The 27,387-nt window shown below is 38.6% G+C and overlaps 1 protein-coding gene across 2 annotated transcripts in view; it reads right to left on the bottom strand.

Moving 5' to 3' along the window:
- Positions 1-27,387, bottom strand: part of Psd3 (pleckstrin and Sec7 domain containing 3) — a 358,240-nt gene that overhangs the window by 87,776 nt on the left and 243,077 nt on the right. For both annotated transcript variants that reach the window (XM_051181930.1, XM_051181929.1), the window contains one exon: positions 10,002-10,045. In XM_051181930.1, the coding sequence (XP_051037887.1) occupies positions 10,002-10,045 (44 nt within the window). The remainder of the gene's footprint in view (positions 1-10,001; positions 10,046-27,387) is intronic.

Genomic DNA, 27,387 nt, shown 5'->3' with positions numbered 1-27,387 from the left:
GTTACAGACTCATGGAAATTGAACAATGCACAATTGAATCATCACTGAATCAAGCAAGAAATAAGGAAAGAAATGAAAGACTTCCTAGAAATCAATACAATGAAAGTAAAACAAATCCAAATGTATGGGACATTATGAAGCACTAAGAGCCTACATAATCAACTAGAAGAAATCTCACACTAGTGACTTAACAGCATACCTGAAAGCTCTAGAACAAAAAGAAGTAAACTCACTCAGGAGGCATAGATAACAGGAAATAATCAAACTGAGGGCTGAAATCAATAAAATAGAAACAAAGAGAACAATATAAAGAATCAGTGAAACAAATATTTGGTTTTCCAGAAAATTGACAAGATAACCTCTCATCCAAATTAACCAAAAGGGAAAGAGAAAATATCCAAACTAACAAAATCAGAAATGAAAAGCAGGACATAACAACAGACACTGAGGAAATTCAGACAATCATTAGCATATTTCAAAAACCTGTACTCCAGGAAATTTGAAAATTTTAAAGAAATGGACAATTTTCTGGATAGGTACCACATACAAAAATTAAATCAAAATCATATAAACAAATTAAATAGGTCTATAACCCCTGAGGAACTAGAAGTAATCATCAAAAAGACTCCCAACCAAAAGAGCGCAGGGCCAGACAGTTTCAGTGCAGAATTGCAAAGAAGAGCTAATAACGATACTCCTCAAGTTGTTCCACACAATAGAAACAGAAGGAACATTTCCAAACTCTTTACACTGATACCCAAACCACACAAAATCTCAACTAAGAAAGTGAATTACAGACCAATTTCCTCATGATCAATGACGCAAAAATACTCAATAAAATACTGACAAACTGAATCCAAGCACACACTAAAAAAATCATTCACCATGATCAAGATCAAGAAGGCTTCATCCCAGAGATGCATGGATGGTTCAACATACAAACATCTCTCAATGTAATCCACCATATGAATAAATCTTAAAAAAAAAAAACCCACATAATACATTTCATTAGACGCTGAAAAGGCCTTGGACAAAACCCAATACTCCTTCATAACAAAGGTCTTGGAGAGATCAAGGATACAAGTAACACACCTAAACATAATAACGACAATATACAACAAGCCAACAGCCAACATCAAACTAAATGGAGAGAGAAACTCAAAGAGATTCCACTAAAATCAGGAATGAGTCAAGGCTGCCCCTGATAAATAATAAAATATAAATACATAATACAAAATATTATTAATGTATAATGCTAGTATATTAATAATATTAACATGTGATGTTAACATATTATATATAATACATTAAATACAAATAATATACAAAAAGATAAATGGGTCATGAAAGAAATCAGAGAAACATCACCTTTTACAATAGCCACAAATACCATAAGATATCTTGAGCTAACTCTAACTAAACAAGTGAAAGACCTATCCACAAGAACTTTGAAGAAAGAAATTGAAGAAGAAGGATATCAGAAAATGGAAGGATCTTCCATGCTCTTGGATATGTAGGAATAGCATAATAAAAATGGCAATCTTACCAATATAAATCTACAGATTCAATGGAATCCCTATCAAAATCCCAACAAAGACCCCAAAAGAACAATACTCAACTCCATATGGAAAAACAACAAACCCAGCTAAAAACAATCCTGTACAATAAAACAACTGGAACCATCACCATCCCTGAAACCATATTTTCAAGATGCAAAGGTCATCTGATACATGAAGAGAGACAGAAAGAGGACAGTGTGCCACTACACCACATAGCAAGCCAGGATAATTTACTATTTGATGGCAGACAAGAAACAGTTTAATTTAGAAGAAAAGATAGCAAAGGTTTTAAAATAGTCTAATCATAAATGAAGTGGCGCGTTAATAGAAAGTAGAAAAGATTATTCCATGATGCAGTTATAAAGTGTTTATTCAGACTTAAAATGAGAAGGAATAACAAAGAACTTAGACCAAAAGTATAACCCAGGAATTCAATATTGAAAATGGGTTACATTCATAGCAGGGCCTCTGCAAAAGAGGCCTCAGCTAGAGAGTGTCAGGTCCCAGTGAGATCCACCTATTGGTGCAGAAATATCCTGAGTATCAGCCCAGCCATTGTCCTGAACTGCCAGGCCTTGGCTAGAGATTAGTCTGGGCCCAACCTGGACAGCCTCTCCCCTACACCCTCCCCTGGGTTGGCCCCAGATCCCACTGCCCCAGTGTCCTGTCCCTATGGAGAGCACTCTTAGAGCTGTGATACACCCCCACCCACCCCCACCGAGGAGAGCCTGCTGCCCTCCCACTACCCTGTGCCCTACCCTGCCCACTGTCCCACAGCTCTGGTTGAGCACTGGGAGAGAGGGTGGAGCCAACAGTCCAGACAACTTCCAGGAACTTCTGGGAGTGGCTCTGAACAGAGGAGACTGGCTTTTTCACGCAGGACCACTGTTAATTTTCACCTGCCTGGTCTCTGTCCCCACTACCAGTTCTCTATTGGAGTCCCAGAGGTCTTAACTCACCTAAAAAAAGACAAAGGCTAACAGAATGGATACGAAGACAGAATCCATCCTTCTGCTGCATACAAGAAACAAATCTGAGCTTCAAAGATAGACATTACCTCAGGGTAAAGGGTTGAGAAAAGATCTTTCAATCAAATGGAACCAAGAAGCAAGCAGGTGAGGCTATCCTAATATCTAACATCAAACTGAATGGAGAGAAGCAATTCCTCTAAAATCAGGAACAAGACAAGGCTGCCCTCTCCATATCTCTTCAATATTGTATGGAAGTTCTAGCTAAAGCTATAAGACAACAAAAGGAGATCAAGGGGATCCAAATTGAAAAGGAAGAAGTCAAACTGTCTCTATTTGCAGATGATATGATAGTTTACATAAGCAACCCAATAAACTCTACCAGGGAACTCCTACAGCTGATAAATACCTTCAGAAAACTAGCAGGATACAAGATAAACTCAAAAAAATCAGTAGCCCTACTTTATTCAGATGACAAAGAGGCTGAGAAAGAAATCAGAGAAATATCACCCTTTACAATAGCTACAAGCAACATAAAGTATCTTGGGGTAATACTTACCAAACGAGTAAAAGACCTATATAATAAGAACTTTTGGCTCTAAAGAAAGAAATTAAAGAAAACACCAGAAAATGGAAAGATCTCCCATGCTCTTGGATAGATAGGATAAACATAGTAAAAATGGCAATCTTGCCAAAAGCAATCTACAGATTCAATACAATCCCCATTAAAATCCCACCACAATTCTTCATTGACCTTGAAAGGATAATAATCAACTTTATATGGAAAAACAAAAGACCCAGGATAGCCAAAACCAGCCTGTATAATAACAGAACTTCAGGAGGCATCACTATCTCTGACTTTATGCTCTACTACAGAGCTATAGTTCTGAAAACAGCCTGGTATTAACACAAAAATAGACAGGTAGACCAATAGAATCGAATTGAAAATCCTGATATTAACCCACACACCTATGAACACCTGATTTTCGACAAAACAGCTAAAAGAATACAATGGTGCGAGGACAGCATCTTCAACAAATGGTGCTGGCAAAATTGGATGATGGTGTATAAAAGACTGAAGATAGACCCATGTCTGTCACCATGCACAAAACTCAAGTCCAAATGGATCAAAGACCTCAACATCAATCCAGCCACATTGAACCTCTTAGAAGAGAAAGTAGGAAGTACCCTTGAACAAATTGGTATAGGAGACCACTTCCTGAACATAATTCTAGGGGCACAGACACCGAGAGCAACAATTAATAAATAGGACCTCTTCAAACTTAGAAGCTTCTGTAAGGCAAAGGACACAATGGACAAGTCCAAACGGCAGCCCAGACTGGGAAAAGATTTTCACCAATCCTATATCTGACAAAGGGCTGATCCCTAAAATATACAAAGAACTCAAGAAACTAGTCAACAAAACACCAAATAACCCTATTTAAAAATGGGGTACAGAACTGAAGAAAGAATTCTCAATAGAGGAAATCAGAAAGGCTGAAAGACACTTAAGAAAGTGCTCAACATCCATAGCTATCAAGGAAATGCAAATCAAAACAACTTTGAGATACCATCATACTCCTGTCAGAATGGCTAAAATTAGAAAAACCAATGACAACTCATGCTGGAGAGGATGTGGAGAAAGGGGAACACTCCTCCACTGCTGGTGGGAGTGCAAACTCATACAGCCATTTTGGGATCAGTATGGTGGTTCCTCAGGAAAATGGGAATTAGTTTACCACAGGACCTGGCAATCCCCCTCTTAGGCATATACCCAAATGATCCACATCCATGCAAAAAAGACATCTGTTCAACTATGTTCATAGCAGCATTATTTGTAATAGCAAAAGCCTGGAAGCAACCTAGATGCCCCTCAATTGAAGAACGGATAAAGATGTGGCACATCTACACAATGGAATATTACTTTGTAGAAAAAAATAATGGAATCTTGAAATTCACAGGCAAATGGATGACACTTGAAGAAACCTGAATGAGGTAACCCAGTCACAAAAAGAGGAACATAGTATGTACTCACTCATATGTGGATTTTAGACATACAGCAAAGGATCACCAGCCTATAATTCACACCACCAGAGGAACTAAAATACAAGGTGTATTCTAAGAGACTCATATAAAGTCCCTCACAGAAGCGGGGAGGGACAAGACCCCCAGAGCACAGGGGAAGTGGGGGGGGCAGTGAATGGAGAGAGAAGTAGGAGAAAGAGAGAGGGAGGAGAGGAAAGTACGTGCAACTACGAAGATTGAGTCAGGGTAGGAATAGAAGAGAGAAGAGAGAAGAAGAAGGAGAAGAAGAAGAAGAAAAGAAGAAGAAGAAGAAGAAGAAGAAGAAGAAGAAGAAGAAGAAGAAGAAGAAGAAGAGAGAGAGAGAACATAAAAGAGGGAGCCATTATTGGTTTGAAGAGAAAACTGAACCTAAAGAAAGATCTAAAGACCTACAAGACTGCCGCCAACTAACAATTTGAGGAACCGTGGAAAGGCTACCATAAATAACCTTCGCGGATAGTGAGATCAACAACTAACTTATCCACCATCATGGAACCCTTATCTAGTACCTGTTGGAAACAGAAATAAACACCCATAACTAAACACTGAGTTGAATTAGAATCCAGATGCAGAGAGAGGACAAGGCTAGGTTGCAGAAACACATAGAGACAGCTGACCTGAAGAAGGAGGAGTTAACAGGCCCCCAGACTGATAGCTGGGAAGCCAACATGGGACTGACTCAGCCCCCCCCCCCAAATATGGAGCTCAGCCAGAAGGACTGAGCAGTCTAAGGGACCTCAGACAGTGGAACCAGGATGTATCCCTGGTGCACAAAAGGAACTTGCAAACACATCCCCCATGGAGGGATACTGCCTGAACCTAGAGACAGGAGAGAAGTCCTAGTCCCTACTTCAAATGACCTGACAGATCTACATGACCCCACATGGATGGCATTGCCCTACATGTGGAATTAGGGTGGGGGAAGGGAGGGTGGTCAGAGTGCATGTGAGGGGGCAGAGAGGGTAAAAGGGAGAAAAGGAGGGAGGGGGAACTGGGATCGACATAAAATAATAAATTAAATAAAAAAATTAAATTAAAAAAGAAAAAAACAAAAGTCTAAAAAGCTATTATATGTATTTATATTAGATTTGCCAAACTTGATACCTCTGACAAATGCAATAAATTCAACTCAGAAGATTAAAAAAAAAAAAGAAAGAAAATAGGTTACATTGTGACTTCATTAAAGTGAAATCAGGTACAAACATCAGCAACATACATTTCAAGGAAGATTCCTTGTAATTCCTAAATACAGGTGTCCTATAGTTATAACAACAATCATTCATATTAAAACATTAAATTCATTATTTTTCCTCTGAATACTATTGTATTTTATTTTCTTTACTTTGCCACATTGTTAGTTATATTCTCTGAAAATCTCCTTGTGGGCATATTTTAAATATGGCTACAATTAGTCATAAATTCTGTCCAATCTGTGTCCTACTTAAGACTAATTTTTTTAAACCTGAACTCTGGATTGCCTTAAAGCTAAGGAAAACACCACAGTGGTATACATACTTGCTCTCTCTGAACTCCCAGTATACCTCATAGGACAAAGCAGTTCAATAAATGGATGCTTTATGAACAATGAGAAACTGAGTACAGGAATGGAGAAAGAGAAATGGTAATATTTTTGTGTGAGGTGGCTTAGTTCTTCCAGTAGCCAGACAATTCTGTGTTTACTTCACTACAGCTTTTGTATTTTCATTCTTGTAGTGGCCTCTACTCCTTTCACACCTTGTTCTTATTTGGAACAGACTTGCACCAGAGTCCTATCTGTATTTTGTACTCTACACTTGGCCAGGCCCAGAAAAAGAACTTACAGAATGAAGCAAATGAGTGGTTGATCTTCCCTCTCTAACTACCAGTAATTCTAAGAGCATCTGATGGGACTCTCTTTACATACACTCTACCAAAAAGTGCCACAAAAACATTTGAACATGATTTCTGATCTCTAATAAGGACTGTGGTAAGACTCTATGTACATTTAGGGAAGCCATCCACAACATCTGAGGAAACAAACCCTGGCTTTACCATGGTATCACCTGAATGTCTTTGAACCTATGGATTAATGTATCTTAATTTCAGTTTTCCTCACACAGAGAAAGAAGGCCCAGTACTAGAGCAACACACTCTTCCAAACTTTGTAAGTACAGATATAAAAAAGAAACATATTTATTGAAACTTATTTACATTTTAAAAAGATCATAATGGAAGTGCTTTTGCTTCTTGGTTGCCATGTCCCCTTTCCCTCACTCACATCCCCAAGGAGAATCATCCCTCAGTTATCTCTTTGTGTTTAACAACTGAGATCCCTTTAGTAACTGTAGCAGTCCATAATTCTACATATCTGTTTCCTCTAAGGAATTCCCACCCAAGTGTACATTTTTCACAAATTCTGCATCAGAAGCATCTTTCCATTATGATCTGAACATGTATATAATATACACATGCAGAAGCATATTCAAGTTCATTGTATATCATTAAAATTCTTTCTATAGTACTGCTTTTTGATTTTTACCCTCTCATTTCCTCCTCATCCTGCTAGGGATTAAGCCTGCTGCTTTGAACATGACAAGCACACTAAATGCAGACACTATGGTAAGCAAAGGAGAAAATACAGGGAGACATCAGATATGTATCATTTCCTGAAGGAACCTGGAGTCTAATAAAATTTTATTGCAAGAAGCTATAATTGGGGAATATAAACTAATAGTGGTATCAGATAAAGTAAAATGGAGATAATTTCTGGTTGGCAAGGGCAGGAAAGACTTGAAGGAATGGGTGTCATAAAAGCTAAGCTGTAATGGATGTGGGGTAAGGTTCCACACAGAGACTAGAAAGTCATAAAGCCATGGGCCAAACACTAGTAATTGCTTAGTTGAAAGGAGGATTGTGTGAAGACAACAGGGCATAATAAAGTAGGTTTCAGACAGAATGCGTGGTGTCTACTAAAGTTTTACAGCACAGGCGTGCTTCCTTCAGGTTAATGTAGAAGAAGAAACAAGAGACAGACAGATGTACATACACTTGTTTAGGAGGCACACAGGATGCATGCTTTAAGGAATCTGAGTGGCAGCAGCATGACTGAAAGTAAGGACAGCCTACAGCCAGGTCTAGAAAAGTTATGGCTGAAGCCACAGGTGATGCAGAAGCGAAAACTCAGGCAAGTAGGAAATTATGGGTGGTCATAATAGTAAAATGAATCTATTATAAGAGCCAGAAAGAGATGGTGCACACCAGTGCTGGCCCAAAGGTAACTGAAACTAGGAAAGCAGGCAGAACTGCGCCCATATTCAGGGAGTGTTTGTATAGAGTTGGCAGGTAAAGTTTAAGGAATGAATGAGAACAATGATCTTAGAAAACAATCCAGTGTGTTGAACTTAGGATAAGACGTGGAAAGTGAGTCAGAGAAAGGTATAAGGAGATAGCTAGTAGGGCACTGTGGTGCAAGTATACACGAAGGGCAACACACTGATTAAGGGAAAACACAGTGTGATCTAGTGGATCATATAAAGCTGAGGTACAGATTTCCTTTCTGAACTGTGTTCTAGAAGCACTGGTTTCAGCAGATGTTCAGCAGTGCTATAAACTGTAACCTGAAACAAACCTTCACATCTCACATTGACTGTGCTGGTGGTGTTTTATCACAGCAACAGAAAGCCAACTGGGACGTCTTGTCTTTCTCCATACTGCTCCATCCATCCCCATCACCTCCTCCTTTGTTTTAGATCCACTCTATACATCAACAACTGTTCTTTACTCAGGAAATTGGCCCAGACGATGCTTATATAAAGTGAAATTCAAAAACAGGGTACCAGAACTGGAAAGGTACCTGTGACAATTCTAACTTCTTAGTTATATAGAAGTTTAAAATGTAATTAATGGCCATAGTGCTTTATTTTTATCCTTTATAAAACATATAACCAGTAGTATACTTCCAAGTATATGGATGAGAGATACAAAAGAAAGAAAATAATTAGAACCTGAGGTTTTCCAGCTACAGCATTGTGAATTGAAGGGTAATCTATTCCTATGATAGTGTAAGAAAATCCTGGGTCCTCCAGTAAGTTACCTGAGACTCCATCACTGACATGGTCTACCGCAGAAGACACTCATACTCAGATGTGCCTCTGCAATGTGGGTTCCTAAATAGGTTCCTGGTGCCCCTGGAGGTCAGAAGATGGTGTAGAATCTCCTGGAACTGGAGCTGTGACTGTGAACTACCATGTGGGTTCTGGGAACTGAAATCAATTCTCCACAGGAGAAGCAAGTGCTCTTAATCATGACTGTTGAGAATATTACAAGAACTCCTTGAAATGATACATTGCTGTTAAGTGAGCTTTATCATGTATAAACACAGAATATAAGTGGTTACGCTTATAAACACTGAATTCCTAAACAGACTCACACAGCAGTAATATATATCCTGGTAGTTAGTAGAATAATTCAAGTGGTATTGATTTTAAAAACTCATTGTGTGGGGAGTAGGGGAGCATTGGGAGAAGGTGCATGGGCACCAGCCTGTCACAGTACATGTGGAGCTCAGAGGACAACTTGTAGAAGTTGGTTCTCTCTCACCAGCTAAGCCATCTTACATATATTATATATAAACTTAATTTTGCTAACAGGCTTCCTTTTAGGATGCCATTTCCAAAGATTTACTGACTAATTGCTTATTATAGTCAGAATGCTAACTAACAAACACTACCATAAACAACAGTAACAGAGTTTTCAGGGTTTACTTAGGACTCATATAAAGCAGGTAAGACAAATGACATAAAATAAGAACTGGTTAAGCATATTTAGTTCTCTAAAATCACGTCCAAGGCAAACAGAAGCAGACACCCACAGCTAAACACTGAGCTGAACTGGAATCCAGGTGCAGAGAGGGAGGACAAGACCAGGCTACAGAAACACACAGAGACAGCTGACCTGAACAAGGAGGAGCTAACCAGCCCCCATACTGATAACTGGGAATCCAGCATTGGACCGACTTAGACTCCCTGAACATGGGTCTCAGTTAGAGGGCCTGGGCAGTCTAAGGGACCTCTGACAGTGAAGCCAGGATGTATCCCTGGTGCATAAAAGGACTTTGGGAGCACATTCCCCATGGAGGGATACTCCCTTAACCTAGAGGCAGGAGGGAGGGCCTAGTCCTTACTCCAACAGATCTTGTTGACCCCTCCTGGAAGACATCACCCTCCCTATGGAGTAGTGGTGGGGCATGGGTGTGAGGGAGAGGGGGAAGGAGGGAGGGATGAGGAACTGGGATCCATATTTAAAATAAAAAAATAAACAAAAGGGCTGTAAACAACAGCAGCAACAAAATCACCTCCAAGGCATAAAGAAAGGCAGCAATTAAAAAAAAAAAAACCCACATTATTAAAAAGCTGATATCTAGCATACTCACACTGCCCATTCAAGCTTCTCATTCTTGATTGAGTTGTATAGAGTCTGTAAACAGAGAAAATAACAACAAATTATTCTTTTGATTCTGTTTCATATGCTGAGTTCAGTAAAGGAACAAAGTCAAAGGCTTGAATAAATTTTGAGCAACTTCTTCATGTCTTCTCAAGCAGAATAACTTAACTGACCCACCTCTTTAGAAGCTAAAGAATTCACAGGGGAGGCAAATGGGCATTTTTAAGAAACAAAGAAACATGAAGTAAAAACCTTCATAAACAATACACAGTATTGTACACTGACTCTTGGTACAGTGGAATTAGGCTATGATGAACTCAAGCTAGGGATTCTCATTCATCATTTATCACATGGTCTGACAACTTCATTAACATGGACTTTAAGGGTTATACTCCTCAGTAATGGAAGAAATGTAATTGCTTTTTTATTTTATTTTTCAGTTTTTTGATACAGGGTTTCTCTGTATTGCTTTTGAGCCTGTCCTGGAAGTAGCTCTGTAGACCAGGCTGGCCTAGGACTCACAGAGATCTGCCTGCCTCTGCTTCCTGAGTCCTGGGACTAAAGTCGTGCACCACCAATGCCCAGTGATGTCATTGCTTTTATGCTACCTGAAGAGGCACATGGAAGAGGACCTTAAGCCAGGTATGCATTCTCTTTTAAGAGTTTCCACACCAGTAGTTTTTATTACTCTAAGGTCATTATTCTCCTTACAGTTCAGTGAGTGTTATCTCAATATATATATAGTGACAACGAAGGAGACAGAAAGCTTGCCAAGGGCTTGGTGAAACAGAGACAATCCTATCAGCTAAGACAGACTTCCTGGCCCTCCCAGAACCAGTATTCCATACAGAGCCCTTGTGATCAATTTGCTCATCTACAGCATCTATCCAGGAAAATTCTTCAATTTAGAATAAGCAAAATTAAAAAAAAAAAGACATATACATTTCTAAGATGCAAAGCCATGGCAGAAAACAATACAGAAAAAGTAATAAAACTTATGATGCTTTAACTTTTCCTCAATAAAATCTTGGGCCTGTTAGAGCTTGAACGCTCAGCAGAGGCTATCTACCCAAAAAGGGAAGGAGGGTCAGATGCCATTCAACCACTCTTCAGATGAGGAAGGCAGGCTTCAAAGGGCTGAGTGTGCACATGTCAGCAAAGGAACTGTACTCCCATAGCAAATTCCCTTCTTATCAAAGCAATTCCAAATTTAGTAGAAATACATTGAAACCACAGATTTTGTCAAAGTGACAACAACAACAAAAGTAATCAATGTAGCTCCTTAGTCAAAAATAAAACCAAACAAACAAACAAAAAATCAAACTGCAAGAACTCCACATGTGAAGGCTTTAAAACCATAACACAATGCCACAAATGGAAAATTCCACAGTGTGAAATTTGGTTTTAAACCAGGTGAGGTAGCACACACCTGCAAGCCTAGCACAAGGGAGGTTGAGGCAGGTGGAGCACAAGTTTGAGATAAACCTGGGCTAATAATAATTTCAGGGTCAGCCAAACTCATATATAACTCATACAGTGAGATTTCATCTCAACAAAGGTAGAGTCTTATGTAAGCCTGCCTTCAGACAGTGCATATAATGTCTACCTGAAAAAAATGAATTTCCTACTCAGATTTAGGGTCCTTCCCAACATAATATGTAAATATGCAAACATTGAATATTTCATATGCAAATACTCTAAGATATGAAAAAAATCTGAAACATCTTTGGACTCAAGCATTTCAGACAATGGGTTCTCAATCTATGCTATCAACTTCTTTCTTTTATTCTCTCTCCATTGCACAGAGATACCATGTAGCTCTGCCAACCCATACTAAGATGCCATGTAAGAATTAAGACTACCTTTGCTCTTTTGAGGCAGGTCTCATGGAGTACAAGTTGATCTCTGCCTCACTTCATAGCTGACAATGATCTTAAACTTCTCTACTTCTTTTCTCTGCCTCGTGTGTGCTGGGAAAAGAGGTATTTATCACCTCTTCCCCTTTAATGTGATATTCAGGATTCACCTCAGGGCATCCTGCATAATGGGCAGGCACCTGATCAACTGAGCTATATCGTGTCCCTGACTCAAGACTCCCTTTAGCTCAAATGTCAAACACCCAAACTTTAACTTTAAAGGGTGAGCCATTAGCTCATGCAGCCAAATTATAAAAGGGCATGCACTAGCCTCAGAGACACAGACATTAAAACTCCTTTATCTTTTCTTCCCCCCCCCCTTTCTACACCAAACATCCCCAATATTTATTTCTCTATCCCATAGGGATGGTTCTTTATGCACACCTACAGTCAATGTTTCTAGTGAGAAGAAAAAGAGGGCTTTTTTCTTTTAATTCCAGCTGTAAAAGCCCACATTCTCATTGTGGTTAGTTACCCACTCTCTGGAGTACCATCCATTTGCTAGAAAAAGAGGTTCTAAGACCAAGCCTTTCCTGAGAAGTACCAGCAGTCCAGGTCTGGTGGCTACACTAGCTCCTGGCCTCAGCAATATTCTTACCTGTTTATGACACATTCAGCACTACCAGAGAAAAAGTTAAGCAATAGAACAAACTAATGCCACTGGATAGTCACCACCTCTGTCTGGCTCCATCCACCCTCATCCTGAACCTCCCACCCCATTCTCCAAGAGGCATTTGCTGAGGTTCTCACTGCCTTCTCCTTTCTGATAGGAGAGAATCACCACAATGGAATTTCAGTGACCAAAGGAGCAAATGCTACCTTACATAGGATGCTGGAGGTGAACTCCCACATCCAGCAGCTATTTCCCACATACCTGAAACTGCACTCTTCCACTCCTTGTGTTTCTTTCTTTCTTTTTGGTACTGGGTTGAACACAGGACCTTTATAGCTATTATCACCCCCAGTTTTTTTATTTACATTTACTATCACCTAATTAATTACATTCTTCCTTCCTATTACTAGACTTTATTGTCCTCCTGTTCTATAAGTTGAGGGTCATGGGGAAAAGCATAAAGGCCTGGGCTTCTTTTAGATGGATTTGAATAATGCAGGGCCCTGGAAGATTAAGTTCTTAAAAACAAACTTCACAGAATAGGTACTGTTGCTAGGACACATGCTTCCAGTTCCTTCATCGGTGAGGACAAGCCTGCTAAAATGACCTGTACTCTCGGTCCACTGACAATCAAATGTATTGGCCATGTCAGGATACAGCTCAACAAAATAACCCCTGGACCTGGGAAGATGGCTCAGTTAATAAAGTGCACACTATGGAAGCATGGGAAGACCTCAGTTAATATCTGCAGCACCTACATTAAATAAAAGAAAGAAAGAAAGAAAGAAAGAAAGAAAGAAAGAAAGAAAGAAAGAAAGAAAGAAATCAGCTGGATTCTCTGGTCCAGCTGAATCAGTGAGCTTCAGATTCAGTAGATAAGATGGAGAATGCCTTTGGAAGGCATCCAGCATTGATCTTTAGACTATTCTATCTCTCTCCCTCTACCCCCAGACATACATGGTGCAGGTTTTTACCCTTTCACATAGCTAAAGATGAATCACCTAGCTTAGCCAAGACTTCAGGGTTTGAAGATTAACTCTGTCCTGGCAGGCTGTTCACTTCCCCTTGGATTGACAACTGGGGTAAAGAGGAAAAAAGTACGACAGGGCCCGCCCATGTGGATACACATAGTGAGTGATGCCTGCTGTAGAATCTGAACAACACACCACCCAAAGATGCTTAGGTCCTGATTCTTAAAACCTCTGAGTATTTCCTTATTTGGCAAAAAAAAAAAAAAAAAAAAAAAAAATCTTTAGATCAAATTTAAAGAGTTTGTGATGGGAAAGTCTGTGTGTGGGCTCCAAATGTAATCACAAGTATCTTTATATGAAGAAGGCTGAGGGCAATTTAAAGAAGCAGAAGAGATGGCAAAAGAAAAAGGAACAAGGAGGGTGGAGCGATGCAGATTTTAGCCAGAATTCCCTGGCAACCCCCAGAAAGTGAAAAAGGTTAGGAACAGTCTCTCCTTTGACCTTTCAGAGGACTATAGTGCTGTCTTCACGTGAATCTCACAGTTCCAGTTTCCAAAACTGTGGGAGAACATATTTCTGCACCTTTAAAATAAAATGTGTTTGTGGTCATTGAATACATCAGCCACAGAAAACCAATGTGCTAGGGTATACATGGGAAGCAGCTAACTTCATAAAAGCAATTTTCAGAAACATTTCGATGTCAGCCCATAAATAAAGTATCTTTAACTTTCTGGATATCATCTAAAAGTATGAGAGTATACACCAAAATCTGTCAAGTAACTTTTATAAATCAGGGGAATTTAAAATTGTGGACCCTAGCCCAGATCTCCAGAGCTTCCCTGGAGGATTCCTCATGAATTATCAGCAAATATCCCAAATGCCACTCAGTCATGATGCTACAAGTCACTGCTCTCTGAACTTAAAAAGCTGGTGTAACCAAAACTCCTGCAGCTTATCCCGGGACTACTGAATGACACTTCTAGTGACACTGAACAGGACAGGAGGTTCTTCAAATATGAAGATTATTAATTAAGAATGAGAAAGCAAAACAAATACTTAAATGACAGAATATGGGAATCTGGTCTAAAGTTACTTTTAAGTCTTTGTTCCTCACTTCTGATTGCTTCTCAAAGATGATAAAATGCCATTTTATTCACAGCTTAGCACCTCACTGGCAGCCCACACAGGCTCCGCAATCGTTTTCCATTACCACATTGTATAATCAGGAATCTCTGTTTCTCCAGAAGCACATATTGTGTAGTTGATGGAACACATGTATTTTAGTTAAAGCGTCTCTAAATTCCAATGTTGTTTTTTTCTTCTGTGGATCCTGAATACAAAAAGCATGGAAGATGTTACACAGCTTCCACATTTAGTGAAACTGATAATGATCACAGTGGAATTTATACCACCAGAGTTACACCACCATCACCAGGGCCATGGCTCTGTTTCCCAAAGGCAATGGTGGCTCATACACTCATTCAGAGTTAAGTTGATTTAAGTGTAGAATTAAATATGTCCATTTTGGCAGTGATATAAGAGAAAAACATATTTGAAAAAGATATGCTTTCTGGACAGTGGCTCACTCCTGTAATTCACTCCTGTAATTTGGCACTAAGAATGCCAAAAAAGAAGTGTTGTCCCAAGTTAGAGGCCATCCTACCTAAGGACTGAAATCCTCATGAGGGGAGGAAAAAAGGGAAGGACAGAGAAAGGAAAGGAAAAAGACTTAGCTTAAATTTATAGTTTAACTATGGTTACTAGACACATGTAAAGTTTCATAGAAAAATCTCAAAATAAATTAAGGTCAGTGGTCCATGAGTAGTCTCTCCTCTTCTATGCCTTTATATTGAAGACGAACGTTACCCCTTGCCAAATGAGAATTTGGAATTGATTCCTTTTTCTGCACCTTCACTACCCTTACAGACTTCTCATACCTGTACAATGTATAAAAATACAGTGATTGATGAGTTTGCCTTTTTTTGTTGTTTGTTTTTGTTTTTTATTTTAGGTGGCTGAAGGTAACCATATCCGATAGAGATAAAAATGTAGAAAGAACCTGAAACCTTTGCCTTGAGAGATTCACGATGGATCTGTTTACAGAGAGGGTTCTCAGTGTACAATGAGATTCCGATTCTTTATAAATACCCATATCCCCAAGCCCACTGAGCATTGCCACTTTAAAGAAGACACAAATCACAAGCAGTCTAGTGGACACTTCTCTCTTTGGCTCACATTCAAGGCAACAAACGCATGCCTAAATCTGGCTTGTGCTTTTCCATATCTACAATCAGATTCAATTTTTGGACCAAGCCATAAGGTAAAGAGAGCCAAAACCTATGTCCTGGGAATTAACTTTACTTTGTGCTATGGTGCATATACAAACCAGAATAGCAGCCACAAGGATACCTAACCACAAATCATCACAGATCCACAATGGAAACAGGAAACAAAGCCCTTACCTTAATGGGAATGAATATGATGTATAATAATATGTATCTCACCATGTAACAAACATTTCTGAGCAATCTGTAAAGACTATGAAGGCTTCATGCCAGGTACAGATGTATCTCTCCTTATTCTGCCTTCAAGTCTATTATGTAAGGAATACAAAATTGCTGCTAACCCTGGCTGACTTCACCTAGCTGAGAATTTGTCACCTGACAGGCTCTATTAACTTCCTTCTTCCCACACACAATATACAAGACACTTTCACACACTGGATTTAATAAATGACATTGTTTTATTTATACAAAGAAAAATTCATAGGAAAGAGATGCAGAGAAACACAGCTAAGAACATGAGAGGTAGAGGTGGGATACCTGCTTTGAAATTCTCTATTGAAAACAGATAATTTAATTTACCTGACAGTTAATCTTGATTGTCAAACACATTTTGACTGTGTCTGCAATAGTCTTTGCAGAGACAAGTAAGATTATAAATGCTCTGACCTAATAACTGGATTGACTTGAGTACTCCCCACACACACTCTCTCTACTCTCTCTCCTCTCTCTCTCTCTCTCTCTCTCTCTCTCTCTCTCTCTCTCTGTGTGTGTGTGTGTGTGTGTGTACAACATGTGTTTATGCATGTGAGTGCTTACGGAGACCATAGTGTCTTTTTCTATTTTCTCCACCATTTTGTTTGAAACACTGTCTCTCACTGAACCTGGAGTTCATCAGTTAAGGTAGGCTTACTGGCCAGTGATCTCTAAGGATCTACCTACCTCCATCCCACCCAAGAGTGCTGGGAGTTATAGATGTATACCTCCATGCTCAGCTTTTATGTGGGTTTTACAGGTCCAACTCAGATCCTCGTGAATGACATCTCTTCAGCCCTTGGATCAATCTCTTGGTGGGTTTATAATATGTTGACATTAATGGAGGTGGTGAAATGTGGGAAATAGGGCCTCGTTGCATGAAGGAGATAAGTTGAAGCAACTGTCCATGGGGATTATACCCTATTCTGACTCCTTCCTGTATTTCCCTTTCTCTGTTTGATGTGTGCCATTAGTGAAGAAGATACTCAGCTACCATAATGTTCTAGACAGGTTAAAGGGGACAACTATCCATGAACTGAACCCTATGCAACTACAGGCCAAAGACTCTTTCATACTTTACATGTCTTCTTAGGTATCTTGGTCACAGCAATATTTGAAAGCTAATTAAACATTGGCCTTTGTGTCCTACATATGCAATCTGAGAAGCTTGCATACAGTTACTTTCTTGGTTCCCTTCAGCTCTTGCCATCTATGATTTTACTGGGAACGTACACAGAAACTATTTATTTTCCTAGTTCTTTTGCACATCCCTTTTCTTGTATAACCCCCCCCCTTTTTTTGGTTATCATTAGCGTGTAGCATTACTATCTAATCCCAAAATCCCAAGCATGGATATCAAAAATTAATTAATGTACATTATCTGCCTATTTTATTATAGTTTAAAGCATTTACCTCTATGGAACAGATTCCTGTGAGTAAAATACCCATGTTTCCCCTTAATTTAACTACAGAATTTTCAGTCTTTATAAACTGAGAGAATTGTATATTGTAACAGATATACCCCTCAATTGTATTTACAATGAATTTATGTTGTCTTATCACCTAATTATGATCTATATGCATTCATCCTACCATCTTACCATTCTATCTTATTTCTCAGTGTATTTAAAAGTACAACTTAGCCAGTCATGTTACAGAGAATTCCTGTAATCCTAATACTTGTGAGAAGGAAGCAGAAAGATGAGGAGTTCAAGTCCGGACAGGTTACATAGCAAATACATGGTATATATATGACCGTTTTAAGGCAACAACAATAAAAAAGCACATGGTGGATACAAGCTTAATTCACTTCTACATACTCCATTCAGGGATTGCTTACAGTTAATTCTATACATCTTCAATGTACGTTTAAATACATTCTGACAAGTTTAGTTAAGTTATAGAACATAAATATCAACTCCTTAGTTAAGTTATAGAACATAAATATCAACTCCAAAAAAGTCTCCCAATTCTCCCACAACCCTTCCTGATCAATTCTCTTGATAAAATTGTAGACCTGTGTGTGTGTGAACTGATTTGACATCAAGTCCAAATGCCAGTTGAACATGCCAAAACAACATGAGCAACATACACAATGTAATTCCAGTATCTATAGAAAATAAGAGTCAGGAAGTTGAGGGAGTCACACCAAGTAGAGGAGGAAAGCTGAGACAGAACAGTAGTAGTCCTCAAACATTGCCTGATTTTAGCTTTGTAGGAAGGCAGCATCATTACTCTGGGTTCTTGCTTGTTTTTCATAGGTAGAGCAGCAGAAAATTATTCAAAACTAGCCCATGTTCAATTGTAGATATACACAGAAAAAAGTTCAAAAAGCCCAGTGTGGCACCGACAAATCTATGCAACATATAACTTTTGAAACTCTGATTTTTAAACTTATGTATGTGCGTGTGTGTGTGCGTGCATGTGTGTGTGTGTGTGTGTGTGTGTTTGTGTGCACATGCATTTTGTGTTTATGTATGTACACATGGAGGCTAGGGTTGACACATGGTCTCTTCCTCAGTTAACTTATCGCCTTATGTTCTAAGACAAGATCTCTTGCTGAACCTGAAGTTCAGCTGATATGGCCTGGCTAACTGTGCAACAAGCTCAGGAACCCTTCAGTCTCTTCCTCCCCAGTACTGAGAATGTGGGCATGCTGTGCCTGGATTTTTAAATATGTGCTCTGGATCTGAACTCAGCTCCTTAGGGGTGGACAGCAAACAGGATGAGCCACCTTCCCGGGTCTGGTTTAGCAACCCTTAGTAGACAGAGCTGATTAGAAAACTATAAAGAATAGACAGTAAGAATTAAAGAGATTCAGTGGCCTTCCTGAGTTATGAACATTTTGATTAAGACCTCTGAGCAGCTGGTGTTTAATCTGACATTTTCTGATGTTCTGGCCATTTCACAATAGGAGCTATCCTTCCCCCATGACTGTCAATGAAACTTTAATATGTTACTTTCACTGAACCTGATGGGACACACATATCAATTGCATGAGATGTTATTCTTGTACAAGAAAGAATGTAACTAATGTACATTAAGTAATCTGTCACAGAACAATAGCAATTATCACAAAGAGAGTAAGACATGAAAGGGAAATAGTTGAGTAACTACTATGTGCTAAACAGAATACCCTTTTATAGTACAGTTTATGACATTTTCATAGTAGGGTATACAGTATACTACATGTATGAAAACAGCAGAGATGAGGTATTTTATAGCTACCAGAAGACTTGGGTTTGCGTTTGTATTATGATTATTGTGTGTGACAGTTATAAAGCCTTTGTTTTATTTTCTGTATTGCGATTAAACATAGGGCTACACACAGGCTAGCCAAAGACTTCCACTGAGCCATACTCTTGCCTTCACTTTGCCTTTCTTATTTTAAGACAAGGTCCAACTAAGTTGCCCAAGCTGTTCTTGAACTCTCTTCTCTTGCCTAGATGACCTCCTTCTTACAGTCCTCTTCCCTGTCCACTAAAAGTTTCAAAAGTGATGCTAGGGAAATGGCTCAGCAAGTAAAGTGTTTGGCATCAAAGCATAAGGAGCCCAGTTCAGATCCCTACCACCCATTTTAAAAACCAGGTGCAATATGCCCACATTCTCTGGGAAGCAAGGGAGAGAAGGATCCCCTGGCACAGACATTTTGGCAGAATCAACCAAGCTTCAGGTTTAGTGAGATATCTTGTCTTAAAAATAAAGTGAAGAATGTAATCTCAAGCAGGTGGGATTACAAATTTATGCCACCACACCTGGTTACTCCTCTAACAGTCTACATTAATCTTTTCTTAAAGGCATTCATTTATTTACATATACAATTAGCAAATATGAGGTTCAGAGGTTAACACAAAAATAACCTCAGTGAAGTTAAAACAGAAAATAAACAAATAAACAAAAAGGTAAAAATGCTTTGGGTAGCTCTGGGTTTACCAGTTAATTATTGTAAGATGATTCAAACAAGACAGATAACAGGAAGGATCAGTTTTAGACTAGATGGCTAGAGAATATCATTGTGCAAGGGAAAGTAAAACACAACCCACATGTAGTACAAAATCTGGAAGAAAGGGAGGAGTTGCTGTAGGAATAGCTGAGTGGGAAAAGCCCAAATAACAGGTACAAAGAAGATGTGGTTGGATGCAATGGGCCTCAGGTGTGGAAACCTGTGCACGGAAGAAAACAGTCAAGCAGGTCCTGTAGGGTTTTTAACTAGAATCATGTGACAGGCAGTGGATCATCCCAAACAGAAAAGTGGCCTTCTGTAATTCCTGATTTTAAAGTAGTCCTGACTTCTCCTGCAGAGAGGTGGCAGAAGGCAAGAGTCACGAGAGCCAGTGCTCAGGTAGGGGATGCAGTACAGCATGGGGATGTGCCATGCTACCTTCCTAAATTATGAGAGAAGGGCAGCCCATTTCTGTACAACTTAAGCATAAATGTTTTAGACAAACTGTTCCAATAGCAGCATCAGTTAAACACAATGTTTCCCACCAACAGTTATTGAACTGCAGTTTTAGTAAATACACCAGAATATGTGGTTAAAAATAAATAGTGATGCAAAAGCCTGTTTGCATTTTTATGAAAAAAATGTGGATCCATACAGACTCAAAACAAAACAATGACAACAAACCACTACAATATTACCATTGATTATCCTTGGAGAGAGCCACTTGGGGAATAGGATGGGAGGGTTAAGATTTTGATTTTGTATGTATTCTTTTGTACTGCTAAATATCTAACATACCACACATACATCATTTAACTAAAATATAGGCGCACTAGATTTTCCTGACAATACTTCATAAATTATCTTGAACCCAGTGTTTTTTTTTTTTTGTTTTGTTTTGTTTTGTTTTGTTTTAATCTGTTAGAAGACAAGGCTTTCATTGGTAATGCTGCTAAGTACTGCAAGCACAATAGTGGGTCATAAATACTGATTTACTGGCCTAGAAATCAGCAAATCTGGATTCAAACCTCTAACTCATGAAGTAAGTGTGGTAATTTGACTTCACTAGTCTGGAAGCTGAAGAGCTGGTACTTGCTGCAGGATATAGACTGCCTGACCAAAAGCAGGGAGTTTGATGAAATTTAAATTTGAATGAGTCTTTTCAGTGTAAGTAGGCCCTGAAATTTTATATTAGACATGGGGAAAATGCTATCTGAAACAACCTAAATTCATCTGGCTGCTTTGTACTCATACTGGTTAAACCTGGTGGCCTTGGGCTAGTAAGAACTTGAGCACAGCAGTCAGACCCCCAGATTCCATTTTAGCTGAATATCTTACATTCTCTTTATACCATTCCCTCAAATGGAGTTGCCATGACGATATCAATATGTTCTTCAGAAGAAGGTATGTAACTCAGGGATAAGAGGCATTCTCTTTTAGTTGACTGAAGTATGGATAAAATGACAGGGACATATAAAAGTACCCTCATCTTTCCTCAGCTCATTATAGAAGTTAAACACAAATGTCTCAAAACCTTATATGATTTATGTAGAAAACATTACAGACTGAGAGATTAAAATAAAATTGTGTGCAAATGTAGTCTTAGTGAATAGTGGAAGGCTGGCTTCTACAATGTTCTTTAGCATGTGCCTCAAGTTCATTGTGATCATAGCCATTTCTTCATTTCATTTCTAAAGCTTACCCTGATCCTCTGGATTGCTATTCATCAAAAGGTTTTCTGTATTTGGACAGCTAATCCTTGCTTGACAAATATAACCATAACCTACATTTTCAGAGAGGATTCTAGACAGCACTTGCTATCTACAGCCTTTGTTTGGTAATCCTTATTGAGAGGTAGCAGGCAGGTAGAAGCCATAAGAAAGAACCCTTTTACAATTTGAAATATAAGGGACACATAAAATTTAAAAGACCTTGAAATTACATGCAATATTTTTGAATACATAAGAAAAATGATCAATTATATTTAATGATTATGGAGATGATCATAAAATTAATGGGAACAGCTAGAAAAGAAACTATTCTTCTGGGCAACAAGCTGAGCCCATTTTAATAAATGGCTTCAAAAAAAAAAAAAAAAAAACAAAAAACAAAAAACAACCCCAAAGGACAGTAACTCTTAGAAGCAAAACCAGGCTTGGCATCTGCCTGCTGTCATTTCCATATATTAGAAAAAGCAATGAAGACAAATCCAAATGGACATAGATTTTATTCAAAACAATCAATACGGCTGAGTTAGGTAATCAAATCTAGTAGATACTAGGCACTTAGGTTTCATAAACAGAAGAATTTTCAAAAGAAAATTCTGGGAACTACACAGAATTGTCAGATTTTTCATTTTGTTAAAAGTATTTTTTAAAATAAAGAACACAACACATATTACCTTCATTCCATTGAAACAAATTTTATATATGTGTGTGTGCCATATATACACATGCATATCTATGCCATATATTATGTACATATACACTTATTTTCTTCCCTAATGGACTAGCATTACATCCCATCACAATTAGGAGGGTCAATATTCAGTGCCTGTGTTACAATGACAATATTGATAGAAATCACAGCTAAGCAATGTGATACAGTATAGCACTTTTTAAAAGCAGGGTTTTTTTAAATTTATTTGCCATAGAATTAATTAATTAAACCTCATTTTGCTGGTCACATTAAGTGAATTTTCTAGGAACCTATGTTAATTCACTTCCACTATCGCCCATCAAATTCCCAACTTCCATCTCTACAGAGCCCCAATGCCATGGCTAGAATCTTCTCTTTCTTTCCTGTCTTAACTGCTGTTTCCATCTCCTGCACAAATGTGGTCCAGGGCTTACCTTTATCCGCTTTTACAATTTCCCCTCCCCCTGGGCTATTCATCTTCCTATTTATTGGATACATGTCTTATTTTTTACTTCTGAGAAAATATATCTGAGGGAGGAGAGAGGGCAGAGATTCCTTTTGTGAAACATTTCGACATCTCACTTACCACTGCTATTTTCTATGTGGGTGTCTTGCTGTGGGCCTCAAAATGGACTGGATTTATGCCGAAAGTCTCTGGTTAACACAGTGTGGAAGATGAGTAGAAAACTCAGAGGGGGCGGGGGCCACGGCCACACTAGGAAGGGGAAGGCACTTAGGGTTTCTAACTCTAGAGTATTGTGTTTTGACAGGCTGCCCTGGGAGATGTTCAGGGCCTTCAGTCCTAGGGACCTGCTGTGTTTTGCTCACTCTCCTGACCTGCAGGATTGTAGGTTCCTGTGTTTTACCTTTTTCCTGGTGATTGAAAGGTAAGAAGATGATCTGTTTTTCAGCTGTCAAATGTTTTGACCTCTTTAAGGTGTCCTTGAAGATCTATGCTTTCCTTCCTCAATATTCAGTAGAGTATTACAAGGCATGAAAATATAAAGGCACTGTTCTCTTAAACTAATTAGAATAGTTACATTTTGACTGAATAAAAATATCAATTATTTGTGTCCTAAAAGAAGATAGCATGAGGTTAGAGAAACATATAAAAAGCCCTTCAAAACACTGACCAGTTGGGCTGGAGAGATGGCTCAGCCATTAAAGGCTAGGCTCACAACAAAAAACACTGACCAGTCAATGGTAAAAGTGAAGAACAGTGACATAAATCAATATAAATACTTTTGTATTTTATTTGTCTTTATCCCTCTCATGTCAGCAAATAGCTGCTTTCTTGCAGGGCATGGCGACACACACACCTACAATCCTATCACTAAGGATACTAAGAGAAGGATCAAGAGTTTAAAGACAGACAGGGCTATATAGTCCTATTCTCAGTAACATAATAATCCAAGCTTTATTTCCCAAAACATCTAGTTAGGAAGGAAATCAAATGTACCAGGTTTGCTTACTCTGGGGATCTTAGTAGGTAACTGTAATGAAGCATACTGTGGGGAATGACTCCTTTGTCATGAGCTGCCGGGCTCTGGGGTTGGGAATCTTAGTGCTTACTGTGAATACAAAGGTCTAGTAAATTATCCCTGAATCAACAAGTAAGACTATCTCGATGGCTAGACAGTATTATTTGATTAATAACATCTGTGTCTGGCAAGGAGCACACTGATGGATATGTATCATTGTGAGCAGCGTTTCACTTTCAAAAACTAAACTGAAAGTGACAGACAACTGCAGGTTATGAGAAGAACTGGAGTAAGAAAAAAGGGCCCTACTCAATAATTTTCATAAAATTTGACATGAAGCATACCAAAGAATCTACTGTCAAAATCAAATTCAACTGAAATCAGGAGATCATGCATTTGAAGAGGTGTCCATTAGAATGTGATAAAACTGGGTTTTTAAAAAAATAGTGAAAAACTGACCTTCTGGAATGATAATGCAAAACTCAAAATAATTAAGAACTAGTGATAACAGAATAACTTAATGATAAATTGAGGAGAAAGTCTTACAGAGCTATTCAATTTCTGCCTAGTTTTGAGTGAATAAATAATAATTTGTTTTTTCTACAACGGCGCCTAAAAGAACAATAGGTGCATATAACCTTTGAATGCTGAGCCAGCCAGCAACCATCTAGCAGACTGCTCTGAAGGAAAGACATTATGCTAAATGTGAGTCCTCATACACTTCCCTTCTTCCTGCCCTACTTTTCAACAATGCAATGATGAAACTCCAAAGTATGTCCTTTTTCCTCTCTTTACTCTCATTAGATTTTCCTTTCCCTTCCCTTGATTGTGACATGAGCAGGACCAGCAGCTTGACAAGTATAACTGCATAGACTGGCAATTCTTCTCCCAGTGTTCAAGCGCCACATGGAGGTTAGCACAAATCTACTCACGGGAACAAGAGCACATTGGCATTGAGTTATTTTAGAGACACTAGAAACGAGCACACCACTGCATGCCCTTTTCTCAAGTGAAAATGGATCAAGCTGTGATGGTGGAGGATCTGCTTTTAATTATGTTCAAGAGTCAGCAGGTGCCACCCATCAGTAGGATAGTTCCTTCAACACTTACTCTTAAATAGTCACTTGTATGTCCTGGGGAAGAAGGTGCTAACTTACACGAAAGCACAGCAGGACCTTCAAAATTCAGAACATCAAGCTGGGCAGCCAGGGCCCAAACCAGACACCCAACAACAAAACCCCAGCCATCTTGCTAGCTTTGGAAACTCAGAAATAAGCCCAAAGGCAGACAAGTTTTTGTTTTTTTGTTTTTTGTTTCTTTTACAAGTCTGACTCAATTCTTGAGGCAGATACATGGCTACAGACAACCTATGGGATGAGCTGCAGAGGGAGGTAGGTCTCTTCATAAGATCTCCCCTGGGTACAAAACAAAACAAAAACAGTAATATATCTGGGATTAATGTATTAATGAGCATCTGGCAGAATAGCAAAACCTATAGCAAAAATATAACTTCCTAGAACAAGGAAGTGTAGTGTAAAGATGATAGAGTCAACATTAGAAAAGAAAAGGAAAGAGCTTTGGGATGAAATTGTCTTAATCTTTGCACCCCTCTTCCCAGGTCATTCACAGGGCCAGGGTTTTAATTGTTACCGATGATGTTCTTAATATTGTGGCATAATAATCTTATTTCTCCAAATGCTTGCAATTAACAGGGTTTGAAAGATGTTCTAGTTCAACTTCAGAGTTGAAATATATTAACACTTGGTTATATTTATATATTTATATATTATACATATGCAGGGATAGTTTTAATTGAGGGTTTTCCTTCATATTGTACAAGACATACATTTTTAAACAGGCAGATGGAAATGACCTATTTGAGCAGAATCTCCTTCCCAGATTTTTGTCTAGAGAAAAATGATGTTGGGGGAAAAAACCTAACATCAGTCTGCAAAGCTCCCACTAAAACTTGAGGTTGCAAAGGACATTGTAAAGACTTCTTTGGGTTCCTTTGCATGGCTCTGACTCACAGAGGGAGAAGTGATTAGCATTTACCTAACTCTGCTAAGGAAAAAGCAATCAGAGTCTTTGCAGATGAAGAGAAGAGAGTTGATGGTGCCTTTCAATATTATTGCAGCATGTTTTACAAAGCAATGAATTAGGCACTCCCAGAGCAGTGCTTTGGAGCAAAGTGCTTCCCATCCTTTCTCACATATTTACAGTTAACATTTCCTAGAGCCTAGATTTATCTAAAAACGCCATAAAACTCAACTTCCTGGAAGCTAGCCTGGTCTGTAGATTTCCTTTTACAGAGAATTTACAAAACTTAACTTTGCTCAGAAGTAGTAGGATATTTCAACTCCTACAACTTACCGGTTGAAATTTACTCAGGAAGAAAAGACTTGGGAAGGTGAACAATGATACTTAATGAGTAAAATCCACACTGCCTGGGCAGCATCTTGGTCCACAAAGCAGATGGTACGTTTTCACCATGTACTACCCAAATTACCATGAGTTTTATGAGAAGTTTCTCAAGTTTCTTTGCCACTTTCTAAAAACACATTGTTAAACAGTTCAATTTAAGTTCACAAACCATCAATGAGAGAATTCTTAGTGTGATGTTGTTCTATTACACCCCCAAAACATGCCTCAGGGATTCACCTATGCATATTGTAAAGAAATGAAATTGTCAAGTTGAGATTTTGCCCAGATAAATATACAATAGTTAGGTAAGAGATGGGCACATAAAAACAAATGAAAGTATGAAACCAGCTTTAAGATTTTTAAAAATTTTGATTTTCTAAATATTTTTAGCTTTCACATTCTTAATCTAAGCAAGTTGACAACTAAGAAATACTCAGGTGATTTATATTTTATACATAACTAGATGAAGAGCAGGAAATTTGGAAATGTTTGGCAGAAGTGATGTTTAAATTACAATGTTCTGTGGTGGGCATGTAGACCATGGTAGAGTAATTGCCACGGAGCATTTTTAAAACCTGGAGTTTAATACACAGCACCATGATAAACACATAAATGGGCAGGATGAATAACTGAATAAAGAAAGACACAAGTGTTAAAAATCAATATCCTAAATTGATTCCAAATTGTTATTTTTTGTTTAAGACACAGCAGCCAGTTGGCCCTGGTAGAGGAAAGGTCTGTAGTGCCACCTAATGGCCAGGAGGCTTAATGGTAACTCCTCCACTATCAGAAGACAAATGGTTGAATGCAAAGTCAGTTTTAAATGAGACTTTTTTTTTTTTGGAAATGAATGCTAGTCTCCACAAATGTGTAAGCATTCTTGTTGAAAACATTAAGTATCCTCTCCAATTTCTCTGCTTCAGAATTTGTTATAAAGAATATTATCCAGCAAAAGACAAAGTCATACTCTTCAGGAGAGGAGGTAATTAATTTTTTAGTGGGTGTCGGAGGCCCACAAAGAGCAGCACATTATAAAGAAAACCACACACAGAAATTGCTTGGGGAGGTGAAA

Source organism: Phodopus roborovskii, unplaced genomic scaffold (assembly GCF_943737965.1).
Source record: "Phodopus roborovskii unplaced genomic scaffold, PHOROB, whole genome shotgun sequence".
Classification (NCBI taxonomy): domain Eukaryota; kingdom Metazoa; phylum Chordata; class Mammalia; order Rodentia; family Cricetidae; genus Phodopus; species Phodopus roborovskii.
Note: the sequence above shows the minus strand (reverse complement) of the source record. Positions and strands in the feature narration are given on the sequence as shown.